General features: G+C 43.7%; 1 protein-coding gene across 8 annotated transcripts in view; it reads left to right on the top strand.

Annotated features, from left to right (window-relative positions):
- The window catches only part of LOC109905648 (BCAS3 microtubule associated cell migration factor), a 405,490-nt gene that overhangs the window by 18,251 nt on the left and 366,872 nt on the right, over positions 1–20,367 (top strand). For all 8 annotated transcript variants that reach the window (XM_031790754.1, XM_031790752.1, XM_020503154.2 and 5 more), the window contains exons 8-11: positions 10,482–10,589; positions 10,714–10,790; positions 16,502–16,578; positions 17,168–17,251. In XM_031790754.1, coding sequence (XP_031646614.1) covers positions 10,482–10,589; positions 10,714–10,790; positions 16,502–16,578; positions 17,168–17,251 — 346 coding nt within the window. The remainder of the gene's footprint in view (positions 1–10,481; positions 10,590–10,713; positions 10,791–16,501; positions 16,579–17,167; positions 17,252–20,367) is intronic.

Genomic DNA, 20,367 nt, shown 5'->3' with positions numbered 1-20,367 from the left:
AACCACAGAATTGATTAAGAGAGAAATAAAGCTCTAACAGGGACATTTGATTTATTTCCTACTTTTGTTTGTTTTCAATTTGTGGGTGGGAATGTCGTGTTCTTATTTTTAAGAGTTCTGATGAAATCATTCCAGAACCTTTTGTACTGGCCATCTGTGGAAACGGGAATGCCTGTAATCTCATCTAAACCTCCTTTTTAATTTTAGCCCACACACTTACATTTAGACTTATACACACACATCTCACACTCACTCACTCAGCGCTAACGGAGGGCAGTCTCTGGCTTTATTTTGAAGCGTTTATTTTGACTTCCTCATCTGTTTTCTGTCAGATGAAAATATGTTCTGCCTCGCTAGTTTTCCCCTTCAAATAGGAAGTGAGTTTAAACACAGTGGTACGAAGTGAAAGGTATAAAAAAAAATTTACACGCACAATGAGGCATAATTTTCAGCCCACCGTTCATTCAGCTTTTGTGCAGTATGCTTTACATACTGTTAATGACCAATTTAATGTGAAAATATAATCAGGGCATTTCAGTTTTGTGATACTGAAGGTGTTCAGCAACTTAGAATTTATGTTCTTATGTATTAATATGCCACCTATTTCTATTTCGGGGAAGTAGTATATTTTTCCTCTCAATATCACAGTAATTTCCAACCCCAATTAGTTTTGGTGTGTTTAAGGATGACAAGCCGTGAATGGCTGGAAACCAGATTAAGTACCTAATCTCATAAAGAAAACATTAGTATACTGTACCTCACTTGGGATTTGAACTAGGTATCCTCTAGTTACCAATACATTCTCTTCACCAAGAAGCTGTTTTTGTGCATGTGAGTGAGAAATGGACATTAGGGATGCTATGCTATTTAGCACACCGTCTCCTCTCTCATAGTGTGTGTCTCAAATGTTACCATATTACTTGTATAGTACACTACTTTTGACCTGAGCCCTGTTGGCCCTTGTCTAAAGTAGTGCACTACATGGGGAATATGTTGCCATTTGGGATTCATCCATCTTGTCCTTGTGTCATGGATTCTTGTCTTCCTTCCCCTCCCGACTGTTCCTCTGAGACAGTCTAGTCCAGGTGCAGCTAACTGCTGCTTAGATCTGTGCGCTGTCTGTCCTCTGTGTGTTCTGTGCAGACTGGGACACTCATATAACTTGAGGTCTCCAAGGATAGGAAGACCCTAGCCTTTGAAGTGAAGCCTTTTGAAGAGTTTAAAAGCAGTTTTCCATATATATTTTCTTTTTTAAGATGCTGCAGGACGGGTAGCCCACCTTTTATTTGTGTTGTAACCGACAAGGGTTTATTCAAAGAGTAGTTGTTCATTTTTGTGTTAATAATGCAGTGATATTTTCATTTTATAGTGATATCTTTAGTAGTATTCAATTCTCATCTGACACTTGACAGTAAAGAACAACTCCATGTTTTATCACAAAGTGGACTCCTTGGCAGATACACCCTGAGGCAACATATTGTGTATTGGACAATGAAGAATGTTGGTGTAAAGCGTACAGGTTGAATTACCTTGGTTTTAAAGTATTTTCTGTGGGTTCATAATGCTCTTTCTGGCTGACCTGTCGTGTTGTTGAATCTTCCTCGTAGGTAGTCTGCTATGAGTACATTGTTTGAACTTTAATATGATATGCTACGATATTTAGAGCATTTGACACAACTGTGCATTTAGCTGTCAAAGCTGAATGCACACATGACGAGATGCTGTTTTTTGTTTTAAATGTTTCCACTTAACTCTGACAGAAAATTGGCGAACAGTGAACTAACAAGAAGTGCATTAAATACAAGGCATGTGTTTTCGATGATAAATATTCATGTCCACTCCACTGCTGTCAGTAATGGTGAGGAGGTTGAACTCCTGTCCATCTCATCTTTATTATTAGGCTCTCTTTTGTTATTGTTATTCTAAGCTGACAAATGAAATTGTTTTAAGAAGGTCATACCATGGAACGTTTGACTATGATTTTGTGTTTTAGGACCGCTTTAGGTATATATAAAAAATATATTTTTGATGTAATATTGAATTCGGCCTTTACCACCATAGAAACACATAGAAACACATTGAATAACATATTAATAAAGGGAAAGAAAGGTAAAAAATTCAGTCATAAGGAATAAGGTTATGAAGGGTCTGTTCTATATCGAGGAGAAAACTCAGGAATTATTTTACCCTTTGTCTTTGACACACACTTCCTCCATAATTCCATTAATTTTTATGGGTTACTTGTAGACAAGTCCTGTGACACTTCTGGGGGCCGTAGAGCAAAACGGAGAACACCGTCCAGTTCGCAAGAGTCTCCCCTTTCTATAGGATGGTCATGTTAGTTTTTAGGCCAAACCGTTTGGATGCAAGAAAGGGCGCCCATGCAAAAAAACAGATTGATTGTGATGCTGAATTTTTTATTACGTTACTTAGATTGACGCACTGGTACGTCAAACTCTAGCGGTTTACCAAGGGATTTTTGCAAGCGTTCTCTCTCTCTCACACACACACTGGCGGGGCAATGTGTTTCCAATATGCTTGTTGGTGGTGTACGGTACTGAATGAGGAGGAAATGTATTTCTGGCAGTGCTGCAGACATGGAGCTGTGGTTGAACTTTTTACCCTAATTACTTTCCCGCTAATGCCCGCGGCGTGCCGGAATCACAGACCCCTTTCCCACCCCCCCGAGCTGCCTCTGATGTGGCCAGCGTTTGTTGTGTGTTGAGGGTTGGGTTCTACAGGGGAGAGAGGGAATGAGAAAGATGGAGAGTGGGTTGGGGGGGGGGGGGGGGGGGGTCAGAGAGGGGTAGAAGGAAACTTTGGGGATATTGTGACAGAATTTGTGTCTCTTTTCTTCCAGTACCACCCACCTCACTTGATGTCTATGAAAATAAAGTAATTGTTGTCATGTGCGTGTGTGTAGAAATAACTGTTATAAATTTATGACTCAGCCTCACCAGTCTGATCTCAGTCCAAAGATTAGTTTTACCAATTTGTCCAGGCTTTATTTGTAACATGTTTCTCAAAACACCACTGTGAGATCAGTTCCAATAGGCTCTCCTGTTAAGAAGAAAAATAAAACATGGCCTCTTCTTTTGTATGATTTTCTTTCCCCAAAAAAATCTTATCACTGACAGGTGTCAGTTTTGGTAAGCATTTAAGCTCTTCAACTCCAAGGATTTTTACCTATGTGGTTCACCAGTAGTGCGTGCACATAAAACAATTTCCCCAGATGCAAGATAAACAGTACCAGTCAAAAGTTTGGACACCTACTCATTCAAAGGTTATTCTTTATTTTTACTATTTTCTACATTGTAGAATAATAGTGAAGACATCAAAACCATGAAATAACACATATGGAATCATGTAGTAACCAAAAAAGTGTTAAATCAAAATATATTTTATAGCAACCCTTTGACTTGATGACAGCTTTGCACACTTGTCATTCTCTCAACCAGCTTCATGAGGAATACTTTTCCAACAGTCTTGAAGGAGTTCCCACATATGCTGAGCACTTGTTGGCTGCTTTTCCTTCATTCTACGGTCCAACTCATCCCAAACCATCTCAATTGGGTTGAGGTTGGGTGATTGTGGAGGACAGTTCATCTGATGCTCGTGTTCCTTGACCCAAGCAAGTCTCTTCTTTTTATTGATGCCCTTTAGTAGTGGTTTCTTTGCAGAAATTCGATCATGAAGGCCCTATTGACGCAGTCTCCTCTGAACAGTTGATGTTGAGATGTGTCTGTTACTTGAACTCTGTAGCATTTATTTGGGCTGCAATCTGAGGTGCATTTAACTCTAATGAACTTATCCTCTGCAGCAGAAGTTTTTATTTCACATTTATTTAACCAGGTAGGCTAGTTGAGAACAAGTTCTCATTTGCAACTGCGACCTGGCCAAGATAAAGCGTAGCAATTCGACACATACAACAACAGAGTTACACAAGTAACTCTGGGTCTTCCTTTCCTGTGGTGGTCCTCATAAGAGCCAGTTTCATCATAGCGCTTGACTGCAACTGCACTTGAAGAAACTTCTTGAAGAAAGTTCTTGCCATATGGACTTAGCCCTATTTGGTAAAAGACCATCTTCTGTATACCACCCCTACCTTGTCACAACACAACTGATTGGCTCAAATGCATTAAGAAGGAAAGAAATTAAACAAAATTAACTTTTAGCAAAGCACACCTGTTCATTGAAATACATTCCAGGTGACTACCTCATGAAGCTGGTTGAGAGAATGCCAAGAGTGTGCAAAGCTGTTATCAATGCAAAGGGTGGCTACTTTGTAGAAATCTGAAATCAAAAATATATTTTGATTTGTTTAACACTTTTGTTTTGGTTACTACATGATTCCATATGTGTTATAGTACTGTAGAAATGAAAGAAATCTAAATACTCTAGTCTTGGTCACTGTTGTTTAATATGCACCCGTAGGCCTGTAGTTTATTGCTCTGAAATCCATTGGTTTATATCTAGGCGGTTTGTGGACCGGGTGGCATCGCTGGCCTCTGGGCACTCTGTCCCTGTCCTCTCAGCACTTCCAGCAGAGACTGCAGGGACCAGGCCCAGGCTGTATTTGTTTTGCGTTTCCACAGCGTGTAATTGTCTGTTCGTATTCAGGGAGCTCGTAAAGGGCTCAGTTCTGAGCTGCAGTCTGAAACGTGGTGACGTCCCCCTCCTTGTAAATGTCATTTATTTGCTTGCTTTTTAATTCCCCTTTAAGGTTTCCCCATTTCCCCTGCTCTCTACCCCACTGCAGCCTGCCACATGAAGTGTGCAGTTTTTTTTATCCATCAGTTGAGCTCCGGTTCATAAAAATGCATGAATTAATAACCTTCCCGGTTCCCATCGACCAGAAGCCAGACGTTCCCTCCCGGAGAAGAAGTGCAAGCCCAGCTCACAGATCTATCATATTGGAGGAAAAAATAAGATGTTAAAGATGTCTTTTATGTAGAAAAAAAACCCTCTAGTGATTTAAATGGTATGCGTCTGACCTAATGTACATAATAACCATTGTAAACTGACGTGTTGCTAAAATTAAGGCTCTTCCCCGGTTGTAAATGTCACATAACCATTCTGTTGTGTATACTTTTTCCAAAATGGTACAGTAGCTAGTCTATAGCAGGCCAGGCAAAGCTGTGCTGTGCTGTGCTGGATGGTCAAGAGGCTCAGAAACATTGTTTGTTTCCCAAATGGCACCCTATTCCCTAGGTAGTGCACCACTTTTGACCTGGTCCCATAGGGCTCTGGGCAAAATTGGTGCATTATATAGGGAATAGGGTGCCATTTAGGATGTACACATCTATTTTACTGGCTTGCCCAGTGGCCGTTTTGAGGGGGAGATGGAGAGCTACACCTGCTACATCCATCTATCTGGCTGCTTTACAGCCTACTACCCAGTTATTATCGGAGTAATTTAGGTTTACTGTTATGTGAGGAAACCCTTCATGTTAGAAGCGTTGTGAAGTCAACATGGGCTTAGAACAACCGTTTCCACTCAAGCAGGCTTAGACTCTCCTCCAGAGGTCATGGCTGTTGCCTCATCAGTGGGTGTGTGTGTGTGTGTTGCTCTATTTCTGTGTGTGTGTGTGTTGCTCTATTTCTGTGTGTGTGTGTTGCTCTATTTTCATGTGTGTGTGTGTTGCTCTATTTTCATGTGTGTGTGTGTTGCTCTATTTTCATGTGTGTGTGTGTGTTGCTCTAATTCTGTGTGTGTGTGTTGCTCTATTTCTGTGTGTGTGTGTTGCTCTATTTCTGTGTGTGTGTGTTGCTCTATTTCTGTGTGTGTGTGTTGCTCTATTTCTGTGTGTGTGTGTTGCTCTATTTCTGTGTGTGTGTGTGTTGCTCTATTTCTGTGTGTGTGTGTGTTGCTCTATTTCTGTGTGTGTGTGTGTTGCTCTATTTTCATGTGTGTGTGTGTGTTGCTCTATTTTCATGTGTGTGAGTATGTATGCAAGTGCTTAAAGACATTCTCAACCTTTTTTATGATTTTACAATCTCATCTCTCTCTCTCGCTCCCAACCGCTTCATTCTCCTTCCCTCTCTCTTTGCATCAATTCAGACCCAATAGGCCATCCCAGTAAATAGACACTTGATCTCACAGCCATAATAACAGTCCTATTACTGAGGTGGAGGAGGGCGCTCAGTGTCACCTTAACATGTTACTAGACTGACATCTATCCCTGAATGATGATTTAGCCTGGCTTTCAACCCACGCCTCCGCGGCATCAGCACCAGGAAATCACATTACAGCTGACCCTGCCCTGGCTCCATTAGAACGCCGACATTTGTTAAAATACTGGGGGCCATTTTCATTCTGTAATAGAGGGACGGGCATGCTATCATCAATGTCCCTTTGAGTGAATCAATCTGGGCGCCTGATATTTCGTAAAAAGCATTTGGATTAGATTGATTTGACCCTGGTTATAACGCTGAAATCGATGGAGGAGCTGCCAGAAAACAAGTTAGGATAAGTTATCTCTCTATTAATCTCATTGCCTGTACTCAGATTGGTAATGCTTCCTTGCTGTGCCAGAGAGTATCATAATATGCCTTGATCTCCTAGTGTAAATCCTGCAGCAGATCAGTATTTGGTACGGCTGTTATGGACAACTGAATGGAGGTCACCCAAAACTCTGTTTTGTCTTCCTCATTGTCTCTTACAGGAAATGAGGGGGGAATGCACACACTTTGACATGCACACAGAACGTCAGACAATCCCACTGGCACACACACCAGACACCCACAGACAGACGTACGTGTGTGACAGGTTAAAGGAAATAGTCATAGCCTGTTATACATTAAAAAGTATTAGTAAGTTCATAGTATGTGAGGATCTTAAAACATCTAAGGTTAAAAAGATGCATTCAGTATCAGTTGATAAAGATTGATAACATTTATATAATTGTGTTAAAGTTCAAATCTGTCAAAGGGTACGAATTGTGAGAGTAATGTGTAAATGTTATATTGATTACTTGATTTTGTAGTGCCTAAAAGTGTTAATCTGTGATCTACGAAATGCTCTTAATCTATGAGCCGGAGATCGATTGCTCTGGTCTCCACCCATATTCCTGGGGAAAATCGCGGTCTTTTTCTCATTCAACTAAACGTTAAATTGAGAATACAACACCGTATCACTCTCGTGATTATTTCTCCCCTGTTTTCAGGGGCGTAACACGTGCGCACACAAACAGGCAATGTCAGGCATGCATGCGTACACAAGCATGTATGTACGCGCGGACACAATGTGTTAGGTCTCTGGCTGGGCTGAGAGATCTGAGGGCTCCCGTGGCGCCGGAGCTGCTGCTGAGTGTCCAGCCACTGACTAGGGAAAGTTTCCTCAACAGCCAGCCAGCGAGAGTGTGTGTTGGGTGTTGCCGCTGGCTGTGTCAGTGGGTATGTGGAGCCGCGTTCATGTCTGCACCAGCTCTGTGGAGTGGTGCTGCTTACACGCACACACGAATCCCCTTGATCAAGGGGTAAGCGTCCTTTTAGGGCGTGGACAGTAGTAGCAGCCAAGGTAGTATATGGGGAATAGGGTGTCATTTGAGACGCAAGCGATTTTCCCGCGAGAGGGTTACTCTCCGCATCATTCACATCTATTGAAATCTTATTGATGATGTTAGGTATTTTGAGACGGAGCAGTAGTGAAGTCATTAGGGACTAGGTGTGGTTTCTGGACAAGACCTACAGGTAACTGCCAAAATAAAGGACACGCCAACATAGTGTCTTAATAGGGCGTTGGGCAGCCACCAGCTTCAATGTGGTTTTGTCTGGAACTCTATTGGAGGGATGTGACACCATTATTCAAATAAATTGGTGTTTTGTTCAAGGTGGTGGAAAACGCTGTCTCAGGCGCTCCAGAATCTCCCACAAGTGTTCAATTGGGTTGAGATCTGGTAACTGAGACACCCCCTTTAAACACCCTATGCTCCTTTTTGAGACCCCTCTTTCAAAGTCACAGATCTCTTCTAGTCATTAGTGCTGAGCGTTTAACCGGAATTGAGTTTTTAAAACAACGAATTGACAAATGGCGGGCAGTTATTTAAATTCCATTTCAATAGTTTTATTTCTTCTGTGAGCTCAGTGCGCATATTGCACAGTTTATTTTTAAATTTTCTCTTCAAATAAATCAGATCCGGCCTGAACTGTGTGATGTAGTAGGGAGATAGTTTCCAGCGTGCCACAGTTCTACGTAGTTTAGCACCTAAACCATTGGTAATATGCTACAATGACCATAATCCATTGTGCATCTACTTGATCAGTTTCTTTTACGCCTGCTACGGAAGAGAGAAGAATGTGTGATCATGAGATGATATAGACAACAGCTGTTGCTTCGCAAGGTATCTCTACCTGAAAATACATGATCTAAATGATTTGATGGTATTCAGCAGACATACAAGTATGCCTTGTTTACTTTGAAGTAAATTGGGATTTTGTCAGACAGCATGGAGATGATGACTTGGAATGAAATAATAGTCATCAAATAAAACAAATGTAATATACACTACTGAAATATTTTATTACACTAAAGTAATGTGAATAAATTAAGATTATAAGTGATGAGCAGTAATGGGCAGTCACTACCATCATGGGACTTTTATTCATTGTTTTATTCTGTCTTACAGCATTCAACCCACATAATGCATAGTGCATTTAATGTAAAAAATAAATAAAAATGAATCGAAACCAAAGTTGATTAATCGCTCAGTACGACTAGTCATGGTAACCAAAATAATGAACTGGGCATTTTTATACATGACCCTAAACATGATGGAATGTTAATTGATTAATTAACTCAGGAACCACACCTGTGTGGAAGCACATGCTTTCAATATACTTGGCATCCCTCAGTTACTCAAGTGTTTCCTTTATTTTGGCAGTTACCTGCATGTCTCCCCTTATGTCTGCAACAGGACTAATTTAGTGTTTTTGTACCACCCAGTCCCCAGGCAGACATGGAGCCAGAACATCATACAGCCTGTGTTCACAGAAACTAATACTGCTTGGCATTTGCTGTAGCGACAACACTCAATATAGCCAGTCTACACACGGCTAACACGAACCAACAGCAGTTAAACAAGGGCCATGTCTACTGACCAAGAGTGCGGAAAAGGAGGGGAGAGATGAGAGAAAGAGGAATAAGAAAGAGAGATGGAGTGAAAGAGAGGGAACAAGATCGAAGTGAGAGAGAAGAAAAGGAGGGAGAGGAAAAAAAGAATGTAGTGCAGGCAGACTGGCTTCTCTATCATCGGCTCCATTCTAAGATTCCCTCATTGGAAGAATTATGGCAAATGAAACCCCCTCCGGTTCTCCATGGCTGCGACTCAGGGCTATCGAGTAGCACATGGAGGAGAGTCCCTGCAGCTTTTTACCATTCATCTCTCCCCAAAGTGTTTCCATGTTCCCGGCGCTTTGCGGCCCGTTTAAGATGTCTTGGCTGCTTTGTGATGGCCTGATGTGTGCATATTTTGAAACGGGGTAATTTTCTCAACGGTTCGGCCACAGTATTTCATCTACTGTTTGCATCTGTCAGAGAGAGGCCTGAATGGAAGGAGCAGATCTTTTCCACCATAAAGATGGAGAAAGTAGCTGCCGGTTGGTCGGTCAGTTGGTTTCAGTGATTAGGAACGCAGATTACATTACAACCTTATTGACGCATTGACCCCAGTGGAGTAGAAGAACTGCTACAGGATTGGGCTCAGACTTTCGAAATTAACTTTTTTGTGTTCGTAGGCTGACACAAAAAGAAGCTCTCTTAGATTTTAGGGTCGTCTCCTCTGAAATTGTACACAGTGACAGTGAACTTTGTAGCGTAAATACTTTAAAGACTTATGTTTTTATAGGAAGAAGTTTAAAAAATATATATACAGCAGAGTAAATAGCTTGCTGAAAGCAAACAACCCCAATGGCCCTAGAAACAAAACCAACACACGAATGTGGCACCATGGTCTCTGCCAGTGGGGAGAGATCAAGAGAAGGGAGAGCGAGCGAGACCGAGGAGAGGGACAGACCGATAGGGGAAGAGAACAGTTGATGAGGATTTATGTCTATGTTCCAATACCAGCAACCACTGGCTGGTGTTGGCCTCCCTCCCTAGGAGGCCTCCAGTAAATGTGTGTTACATGACAAACCATTTCCCTATAACCCCTCTCCTCTTCTCTGCCTCCCCTCCCTGGGGCGCTCTGGGGTTCCAGCCCGCCACAGGCCTCCTCTCCACTGCGCCTTCTAAATGTTGATTCACTGGTCGCCAGTGGCCTGGGCTCTCAATGGCGTTTGATCTTCACTTACAGCTGTTAAACACCCTCTCTGATTACCCTGGTGTGTGTGTTTTGGTCCATGTGTGATTTAAATATTTGACTAATGACTCATAATGACTCATGATGACTCAGAAGTCCAAGCATCTGCATGACCTCGAAAATATCTGTCTGTTTTCTACTGAATGTTTCAAATAAAGGAAGCGTTTGTGTTTCTATGCCTAGGACCAGCCCCCCATACTGCTGTGTGGACCTGTACTCTCTGAGGACAGGGGAGATGGTCAAGTCAATCCAGTTCAAGACGCCCATCTACGACCTGCACTGCAATAGGGAGTACGTACAGCATAATCACTTTTCTTATTCATATAAAGTGCATTCATATCAATATATTGCAGTATTATGTTATATGAAAATCACATCCTATTTGTCATTTTCCTGATTTTTGTTGTTGTTGTAGGATCCTAGTTGTCGCCCTGCAGGAGAAGATTGCTGCATTCGACAGCTGTACCTTCACCAAAAAGTTCTTTGTTACAAGTAAGGAGCTGGGACTCTGTGTATATCCTAAATCACACCCTATTCCCTACTTAGTGCACTGCTTTTGAACAGAGTCACATGGGCCCTGGTCAAAGGTAGTGCACTATGTAGGGGATAGGGTGCCATTTAGGATGCTGTCTGTGAATTTGGCCACTTTGGATGATAAGGCTTTGATGTATGTGTTCATGTTGAACCAGATGACACACTCATGGGCGTTTGTTTTCCTTGTGGCTTTGATCAATAAAATCCCCCCTGATTATACTTCACACATTGTTCTTATCACCATACACACATACAGTGGGGCAAAAAAGTATTTAGTCAGCCACCAATTGTGCAAGTTCCCCCACTTAAAAAGATGAGAGAGGCCTGCAATTTTCATCATAGGTACACTTCAACTATGACAGACAAAATGAGAAGAAAAAATCCAGAAAATCACATTAAAAATCCTACAATGAATTTATTTGCAAATTATGGTGGAAAATAAGTATTTGGTCAATAACAAAAGTTTCTCAATACTTTGTTATATACCCTTTGTTGGCAATGACAGAGGTCAAACGTTTTCTGTAAGTCTTCACAAGGTTTTCACACACTGTTGCTGTTATTTTGGCCCATTCCTCCATGCAGATCTCATCTAGAGCAGTGATGTTTTGGGGCTGTTGCTGGGCAACACGGACTTTCAACTCCCTCCAAAGATTTTCTATGGGGTTGAGATCTGGATGCTGGCTAGGCCACTCCAGGACCTTGAAATGCTTCTTACGAAGCCACCCCTTCGTTGCCTGGGCGGTGTGTTTGGGATCATTGTCATGCTGAAAGACCCAGCCACGTTTCATCTTCAATGCCCTTGCTGATGGAAGGAGGTTTTCACTCAAAATCTCACAATACATGGCCCCATTCAATCTTTCCTTTACACGGATCAGTCGTCCTAGTCCCTTTGCAGAAAAACAGCCCCAAAGCATGTTGTTTCCACCCCCATGCTTCACAGTAGGTATGGTGTTCTTTGGATGCAACTCAGCATTCTTTGTCCTCCAAACATGACGAGTTGAGTTTTTACCAAAAAGTTCTATTTTGGTTTCATCTGACCATATGACATTCTCCCAATCTTCTTCTGGATCATCCAAATGCTCTCTAGCAAACTTCAGACGGGCCTGGACATGTACTGGCTTAAGCAGGGGGACACGTCTGGCACTGCAGGATTTGAGCCCCTGGCGGCGTAGTGTGTCACTGATGGTAGGCTTTGTTACTTTGGTCCCAGCTCTCTGCAGGTCATTCACTAGGTCCTCCCGTGTGGTTCTGGGATTTTTGCTCACCGTTCTTGTGATCATTTTGACCCCACGGGGTGAGATCTTGCGTGGAGCCCCAGATCAAGGGAGATTATCAGTGGTCTTGTATGTCTTCCATTTCCTAATAATTGCTCCCACAGTTGATTTCTTCAAACCAAGCTGCTTACCTATTGCAGATTCAGTCTTCCCAGCCTGGTGCAGGTCTACAATTTTGTTTCTGGTGTCCTTTTGACACCTCTTTGGTCTTGGCCATAGTGGAGTTTGGAGTGTGACTGTTTGAGGTTGTTGACAGGTGTCTTTTTATACTGATAACAAGTTCAAACAGGTGCCATTAATACAGGTAACGAGTGGAGGACAGAGGAGCCTCTTAAAGAAGAAGTTACAGGTCTGTGAGAGCCAGAACTCTTGCTTGTTTGTAGGTGACCAAATACTTATTTTCCACCATAATTTGCAAATAAATTCATTAAAAATCCTACAATGTGATTTTCTGGATTTTGTTTTCTCATTTTGTCTGTCATAGTTGAAGTGTACCTATGACGAAAATTACAGGCCTCTCTCATCTCTTTAAGTGGGAGAACTTGCACAATTGGTGGCTGACTAAATACTTTTTTGCCCCACTGTATATACACACACATAGATATATATATACACACACACACACACACACACACTAGATTAGTACTCACAGATGCATCTTCTCTTCTGGGAAATCAATGGACATATCATCTTGGAACAGATGCGCAGTCTCTCCTGTGTCTCTCTGTGTACATATGTGAAAACACCAAAGTGATATAGCTACCCACTAACCGTTATATAGCCAGTAGCATCAACACACAGAGCCAGAACCAGCCCAGTCACGTAACAAATCAGCATTTTCCACACAAACATCCTACCACCAAAAAGACAAGCAAGTCTATCACGCTGGCATCACCCAGCCCAAACAACCAACTAACTAAACACCGATACTCGCAGCGTTTACCCGGAATACACAAACCACCATGCCCCCTCAAGGAGCACCACGTTTAGAACAAGTCTTTGAAACCGGTCTAAACTGTTTTCACTGAAACATCATTGTAGAGCAGGCAGAAGCCCCTCTGGTAGCTTAACACATCTCAACATCACTGACAGTATGTTTATAGAATGTTCTCAATGTCGCTTCCTCCTCATGAAATGGAGACGCGTTTCTCTTTGGGGAGGATGAGGAGCAACACAGGCGTCCTGTAATGTGGGTGTTTTTAGTTGTTCTTGTCTTTTATAGTGGTGTGGAGTGGGGATGAGGTTAGTTAGGTCTGTGTGTGGATGTGATGTTGGGTTTGGGGTTGGTGATTCCCCTTTTTCTCGATCAAATCTTTTATTTTCTCTTCATCTTTCCTTCTTCCCAGCCCTTTGCTTTTTCTCTTTCCTCTGTTCTCCTCAGCCTTTCCCCTCTCACTTACTGTCTTTTATTTTCTCTTCATATTCATTCCACTTCTCCCCCTTCCTCTCCTGTCTTTTTATGTCTTTTCTCTTTTCCAATATCTCATCACATCCTCTCTTCTCCCTCTCCTTTGTTCCTTTTTCTCTCTCTTTTCTTCTCTCCTCTCCTCCCCTTATCCACACAGGATGTTTCGGACACATGTTATCTCACTGCCTGGGCTGAGTAGGTCGTTCTCCCCCAGCCGTGGAGAGCCAACAAAAGGCTCTAGCTTTGTGGCTTACCTCAAGTCCTATTCACCCCGCGCCTCCCAGCCTTGACTCTTCTGAACACTAAATTACTGTCTGACTCCATCTCATCTGCACCCTGAGCACTACATTACTGTCAGCCAAACCCTTCTCCCTTCGCCTCTCTCCCTTCGCACTCACATGACCTCGTTTTGGTGTGTGTGTACTTGTATGTACGCTTGTGGGGGTATGTGTTTGTATATCTGTGTGTATGTGTGTGCACAAACAAGTGTATATGTCCCCGTTACTCTCTACGTGCATGTATGGCAGGTTCCATCATTACTCCTTCTCTGTTTACAGACATGTTTGGGAGTAGAGGTGAATCCTGATGGTGGATGTGCTCAAATACCTTGAGTGTTTTGGAACTAATATATTGGTCTATCAAGCCAGACAAGCTTAATCAAGCACAGATAACGTTTTTGAAGTAATTTCAAATAGTATTTGAACCCATGTCTGGTGCTGTCTGGCGCTGTCTGGCCATTGACTCCAGTGTGTGTGTGTGGTTGTATTTAGTTAATTATTACTCATGTCTACTGTGAGATGACTGTTTACAACAACATCTGTGTGAGTGGGTGGACACATTAGTTCCAGTATACAGTGCATTCAGAAAGTATTCAGACACGTTGACTTTTCCCACATTTTGTTACGTTACAGCCTTATTCTAAAATGGATTTAAAAAAGAATGATCCACTCAATCTACACACAATACCCCATAATGACAAAGCAAAAACAGGTTTTTAGACATTTTTGCTAATCTATTAAAAATGTAAAACTGAAATATCACATTTACATAAGTATTCAGACCATTTACCATAGTACTTTGGAAGCGATTACAGCCTCGTGTCTTCTTGGGTATGACGCTACAAGCTTGGCACACCTGTATTTGGAGAGTTTCTCCTATTATTCTCTGCAGATCCTCAAGCTCTGTCAGGTTGGATGGGAAGTGTTGCTGCACAGTTATTTTCAGGTCTCTCCAGAGATGTTTGACCGAGTTCAAGTCCGGGCTCTGGCTGGGCTACTCAAGGACATTCAGAAACTTGTCCCCAAGCCACTCCTGCTTTGGCTTAGGTGTGTGCTTAGGGTCATTGTCCTGTTGGAAGGTGAACCTTTGTCCCAGTCGGAGGTCCTGAGTGCTCTGGAGCAGCTTTTCATCAAGGATTTCTCTGTATTTTTCTCCGTTCATCTTTCCCTTGATCCTTTCAAATCTCCCAGTCCCTGCCGCTGAAAAACATCCCCACAGCATGATGCTGCCACCACCATGCTTCACCATAGGGATGGTGCCAGTTTTCCTCCAGATGTGACGCTTGGCATTCCAGCCAAAGAGTTTAATCTTGCTTCTCATGGTCTGAGAGTCCTTTAGGTGCCCTTTGGCAAACTCCAAGCGAGCTGATATGTGCCTTTTTTACTGAGGCGTTGCTTCCATCTGGCTTCTCTACCATAAATGCCTGATTGGTGGAGTGCTGCAAAGATTGTTGGCCTTCTGGAAGGTTCTCTCATCTCCACAGAGGAACTCTGGCGCTCTGTCAGAGTGACCCTCTGGTTTTTGGTCACCTCCCTGACCAAGGTTCTTCAACCCCGATTGCTCAGTTTGGCCGGGCGGCCAGCTCTAGGAGGAGTCTTGGTGGTTCAAAACTTCTTCCATTTAAGAATGATGGAGGCCACTGTTCATTGGGACCTTCAATGTTGCAGACATTTTTTAGTACCCTTTCCTTGATCTGTGCCTCGATACAATCCTGTCTCGGAGCTCTACGGACAACTCATTTGACCTAATGGCTTGGTTTTTGCTCTGACATGGACTGTCAACTGTGGGACCTTTATATAAACAGTTGTGTGCCTTTCCAAATCATGTCCAATCAATTGAGTTGGCCACAGGTGGACTCTAATCAAGTTGTAGAAACATCAAGGATGATCAATGGAAACAGGATGCACCTGAGCTCAATTTCGAGTCTCATAGCAAAGGGTCTGAATACTTATGTAAGTAAGCTGTTTCTGTCGTTGTTTTTAATACATTTACAAACATTTCTAAAACCTTGTTTTCACTTTGTCATTATGGGGTATTGTATGTAGATTGAGGATTTTTATATTTTATATCATCTATTTTAGAACAAGGCTGTAATGTAACAAAATGTGGAAGAAGTCAAAGGGTCTGAATACTTTCCGAATGCACTGTATACTGATAGCTTGATCCGCTTGTGAATTTATGTCCTCATCTTCTGTATGTGTGTTGACGTCCATTTGTATTTATGCTGAGCTTTTGAGTGTGTTTCTTTTTACTTAGAGCCACACTATGACCTAATGCGTTCTGTGGCATTAGTGGGGACGGCTCCTGTCTAGATTGACTGGCAGACACACTGATCCCTATGGGGACTACTAAAGCGCACACAGACAGTGATCCACTTTCCCCGCTCAAACACATTAGGGCTTTAAGAGAAACCGAGACACACTCGGAGGAGAGGGACTCTGACTTCTAAAGCGAATATCTACAGCAGCATTATCAGCATTCACGGTTTCTGCAACTTCTAAAAGGGAACATGTTGAAGTTAGGTAATCCCAGGGCATTCCATTTGAGATATGCAGTCGTGATTTTACGCCTTGATTGGTGTATATCAAATGGTGTAACTGTGTTGTGTCATCCTCAGTATGTATCCAATTTGTCCCGTGGCTGAAGGGTATGGAGAAAGTATGGAGTTCACCTTCAATAACTGTATGTTTCCTCCCGTGTGTTTTCAGGCTGCTTTCCATGTCCGGGCCCCAACCTAAACCCCATAGCACTGGGAGGACGCTGGCTAGCCTACGCTGAGAATAAGGTAGGACACACACACACACACACACACACACACACACATCCATCACAGATGTACTTACCACAACAGCATATTTACAGTTCTCCAAAAGGCATTTTTTATTTGAGCTCTTTAATCTCTCAGTACAACTCATTCCAAGAAGATACCACTAGAAATGATAACATCTGAAAACTAACAGATGTAGGTTTTTTAAATGTCTATTTAATAGGATTTTGGTATTTTCCAAAAGCAAGTCCACTCTACATATTAAGTTTAATGGATAATTGTGTCTGGTAGTTTTCTGATTCCACTCGGCCACTCAAGCAACTGACAGATGGGTCAGTGACTACTTATTACTATGGCATTGGGCAGTAGACCGAGTAATGTTGGGAAACGTATAGGCTACTCTGTTCGTGAAGTATAGAGTAGGTCAGGGATGGATGGCTGGATCCAAGGAAATGGACAGTGGGATAGGAGAGGAGTGTTTTTAATGTGCTGCTCCTCCATATTCTGTTTCTGGTTGGCATCAGGTGTAGGAGGACGATGGTTATGTATTTCTTATCTATGTTTTCCTCCTCTCTCGCTCTGTCTCTCTCTCTCTCTCTCCCTCCAGTTGATCCGGTGTCACCAGTCTCGAGGCGGTGCCTGTGGGGACAATGCCCAGTCTTACACAGCTACTGTCATCAGCGCTGCTAAAGTAAGTCAAACACATACACTCTCTCACACACACCTCCCTCCACCTCAGTGGTTGTAATAAAATCATTTACATCTGTACATTTCTGAGAAGTGATATAGGATCCACCCTGGCTTTCCCCTGTGAGTCAGACACCATTCTGAGAATCTATATCATAGCCCAGACACAGGCCTTGAGAGTCAATGAGCATCTTAACTCAATTCTATGGTCCCTGTATGTGTCTGTAGGGGGTTCCATCCTGTACTGTACTGCAATATGGGACACATCCCCTGCAATACTCCTCTCAGCTGGAGAGCACCGCCAGGCAATGCTAACTGCTACGCCCTTTGATACCAAACTGAATTTATACCCCTCCGCTCTGTTGATGTAGCGGCTAAACTATCCCACGCTACTAGCCTAGCACAGCAATTTCCTCTCATTCTTCCAGTCTCCTGTCTTTTCCAAGCCTGCAAAGAGAAACCTTATTTGATTTATGAAGCCCTCTCAGGTTAGAGTTATTCCCATGGTCTCTCCCTCCCTCATTAATGAGCGCTATCGGCTAGCGTGATAGCAGTCCCATTCGCCACTAATGGCGACATACAGAGGCTTGTGAAAGTATTCACTCCCTTGGCATTGTTCCTATTTTGTTGCCTTACAACCTGGAATTCAAATGTATTTTTGGGGGGTTTGTATCATTTGATTTACACAACATGCCTACCACTTTGAAGATGCAAAATATTTTTTATTGTGAAACAAACAAGAAATAGGACTAAAAAAAAACAGACTACTTGAGTGGGCATAACTATTCACCCCCCCAAAAGTCAATACTTTGTAGAGCCACCTTTTGCAGCAATTACAGCTGCAAGTCTCTTGGGGTATGTTTCTATAAGCTTGACACATCTAGCCACTGGGATTTTTCAGCCACCCTGGAAATTTGTTAAATTCCACACTCCTCAAAAAAGGCTCATTGCTCCCCGTCCTCTGTCATCTCAGGGAGAGGAATTAGTCGGGCAACTGGCCAACTATATGTCCGGTTCTTCACCTGGATTTCCACTGATCAAACACGACCATCGGTCCCAGGCATGGTCTTAGTTATACGGCCCACTGGCCAGGAGGCTCGAGGCAGCTGAAGGTCCACCATCATTACTACTTGGCCAGTTTCCAGGCTGGCCATTTATCTCCGCCATTTCCCTCTGTGCTGTAGACTTGGTAGGTAATCCCGAATGAATCGGGCCCAAAAATGGTCAGCTAAGATTTGGCTGTGTCGCCACCTGCGTCTGCCTACGAGGTTGGTATCAGCATACATGGCTTGAGGAAGTGACGCATCTCGGCGTCCCATCGAGCATATTCGGTGTAACCGGATCGGGGTCAGCGATGTCTGCAGAGAGATATCCCAAGGGTTTGGAGTTCAGAATCCCTTCCACCCCCCAGGACTACTCGTAAGGCCGTCTTTACAGATCTCTCGCTCCCATGTTCCTCCAAAATGAGGAGCGCCCGGAGGGTTAAATTTGAATGAGATTTGTTGGTCCATCAGCTGATCCTGGAGGCTGGGTTCCATGGCTTGGAAGGCTTCCTCCAACCTGGCTTCTCCTGCCTTGAAGTTCGTACTTCTGTCAGTCAGGATCTCGTAGGGTTTCCCCCGTCGGGAGATAATCCGCAGTAGGGCCATGAGGAAGGCTTCAGTATCCAAACTCTCCAGTAGGTCCACGTGGACACATCTGGTTGTAAAACACTTGAATAGAATGCCCCATCGCTTTTTCACACGACGACCTAGCTTGATCATCAAGGGGCCAAAGCAATCTACTCCTGTTGACCAGAAGGGTGGTTTAAGGAGGCGCAAGCGAGCAGGGGGTAAATCTGCCATTTTGGGCACTGTGGCTCCGGCCCGCCATCTCTGACATTCTACGCAGGCGTATTGGTGCTTACGAATGGCTCCTTGTCCTCAAATTATCCAGTACTTCCGCCTCTCATCGACCCTTTCTGGCCCTGGGTGGAGAAGCCTCTCATCATAACTCTTGATGAGGAGCCTGGTCAGAGGGTGTCTGGAGTCCAGGACAATTGGGTGGATAGCATCTGGGTCCAAAACCTCTGCTTGGCGCATCCTCCTGCCGACTCTGATCACTCCAAGGATTGGATCATATTCTGGGGCAAGAGAGAGAAGACGGCTGTCCTTAGCCACTTCCCTACCGGCTTTCAGAGCTTTTAACTCCTCAGGGAAGCTAACTGCTTGTGCTTGCTGGAGGAGTAGTGTCTCTGCCGCGAGGGAGGTGGGTATAGAAGCCACCCCATCTGAGGTCTGGTTTGTGGCGGCGATCAGATCCGGCAGTGTTTGAGATTGTTAGGTCAGGGAGAGCCGTTGTTGGTTCCGTAGAGATGCTGTAGCATTGGGCGGACTTCCTTAACTCATGAGCTTCAGTTGGTTGCGGAGGGGCCGTACGCCTGGGGGCTGTCGGCCACTCGTTCTCTGGTTGGGACAAGAATGGTGGTCCCAAGCTCCAGCGATGTGGTTGAGCCAGTTCCTGAAGTGTTTTACCTCTAGTAATGTCATCAGCAGGATTGTTTATGCTATCAACATACCTCCAGTCCTGGACTTCTGTTAGGTCTTGGATTTCCGCAATGCGAGTTCCGACGAACACCTTATACCTGCAGGACTCCGATTTGAGCCAGGTCAGTACAGTGGTCGAATCACTCCAATAGATGACCCTTTGGATTGGCAAGGTGGGCTCGGCTCGCAAGGTAGAGGCCAACTGGGCTCCGGAAAGGGCAGCACTGAGTTCCAGCCTAGGCATTGACAACTGCTTCTTGGGTGCGACCCTGGACCTGGCCATGACAAAGGAGACATGGGTGTGGCCTGCCTTATCCTCCACTCTAAGATAGGAAACCGCCCCATAAGCTCGCTCCGAAGCGTCACAGAACACATGCAATTCCAGGCATGATCCCAGTTGGTCAGCACAGGATGGTATATAACATCTTGGCATTTGGACATCAGAGAGCTCCGTTAACTCCGTTTCCCAACAGATCCATCGTTCCACTAGGTCAGCCGGGTGGATTGGTTCATCCCAGTCCCTCTTCGTCTGCCACAGGTCCTGGACTAAGACTTTGGCCCGTGTTGTGTATGGCAGAATATACCCAAGGGGATC

The sequence above is a fragment of the Oncorhynchus kisutch genome, linkage group LG15, assembly GCF_002021735.2.
Source record: "Oncorhynchus kisutch isolate 150728-3 linkage group LG15, Okis_V2, whole genome shotgun sequence".
NCBI lineage: Eukaryota > Metazoa > Chordata > Actinopteri > Salmoniformes > Salmonidae > Oncorhynchus > Oncorhynchus kisutch.
This window is presented reverse-complemented; position numbering and strand designations above follow the sequence as displayed.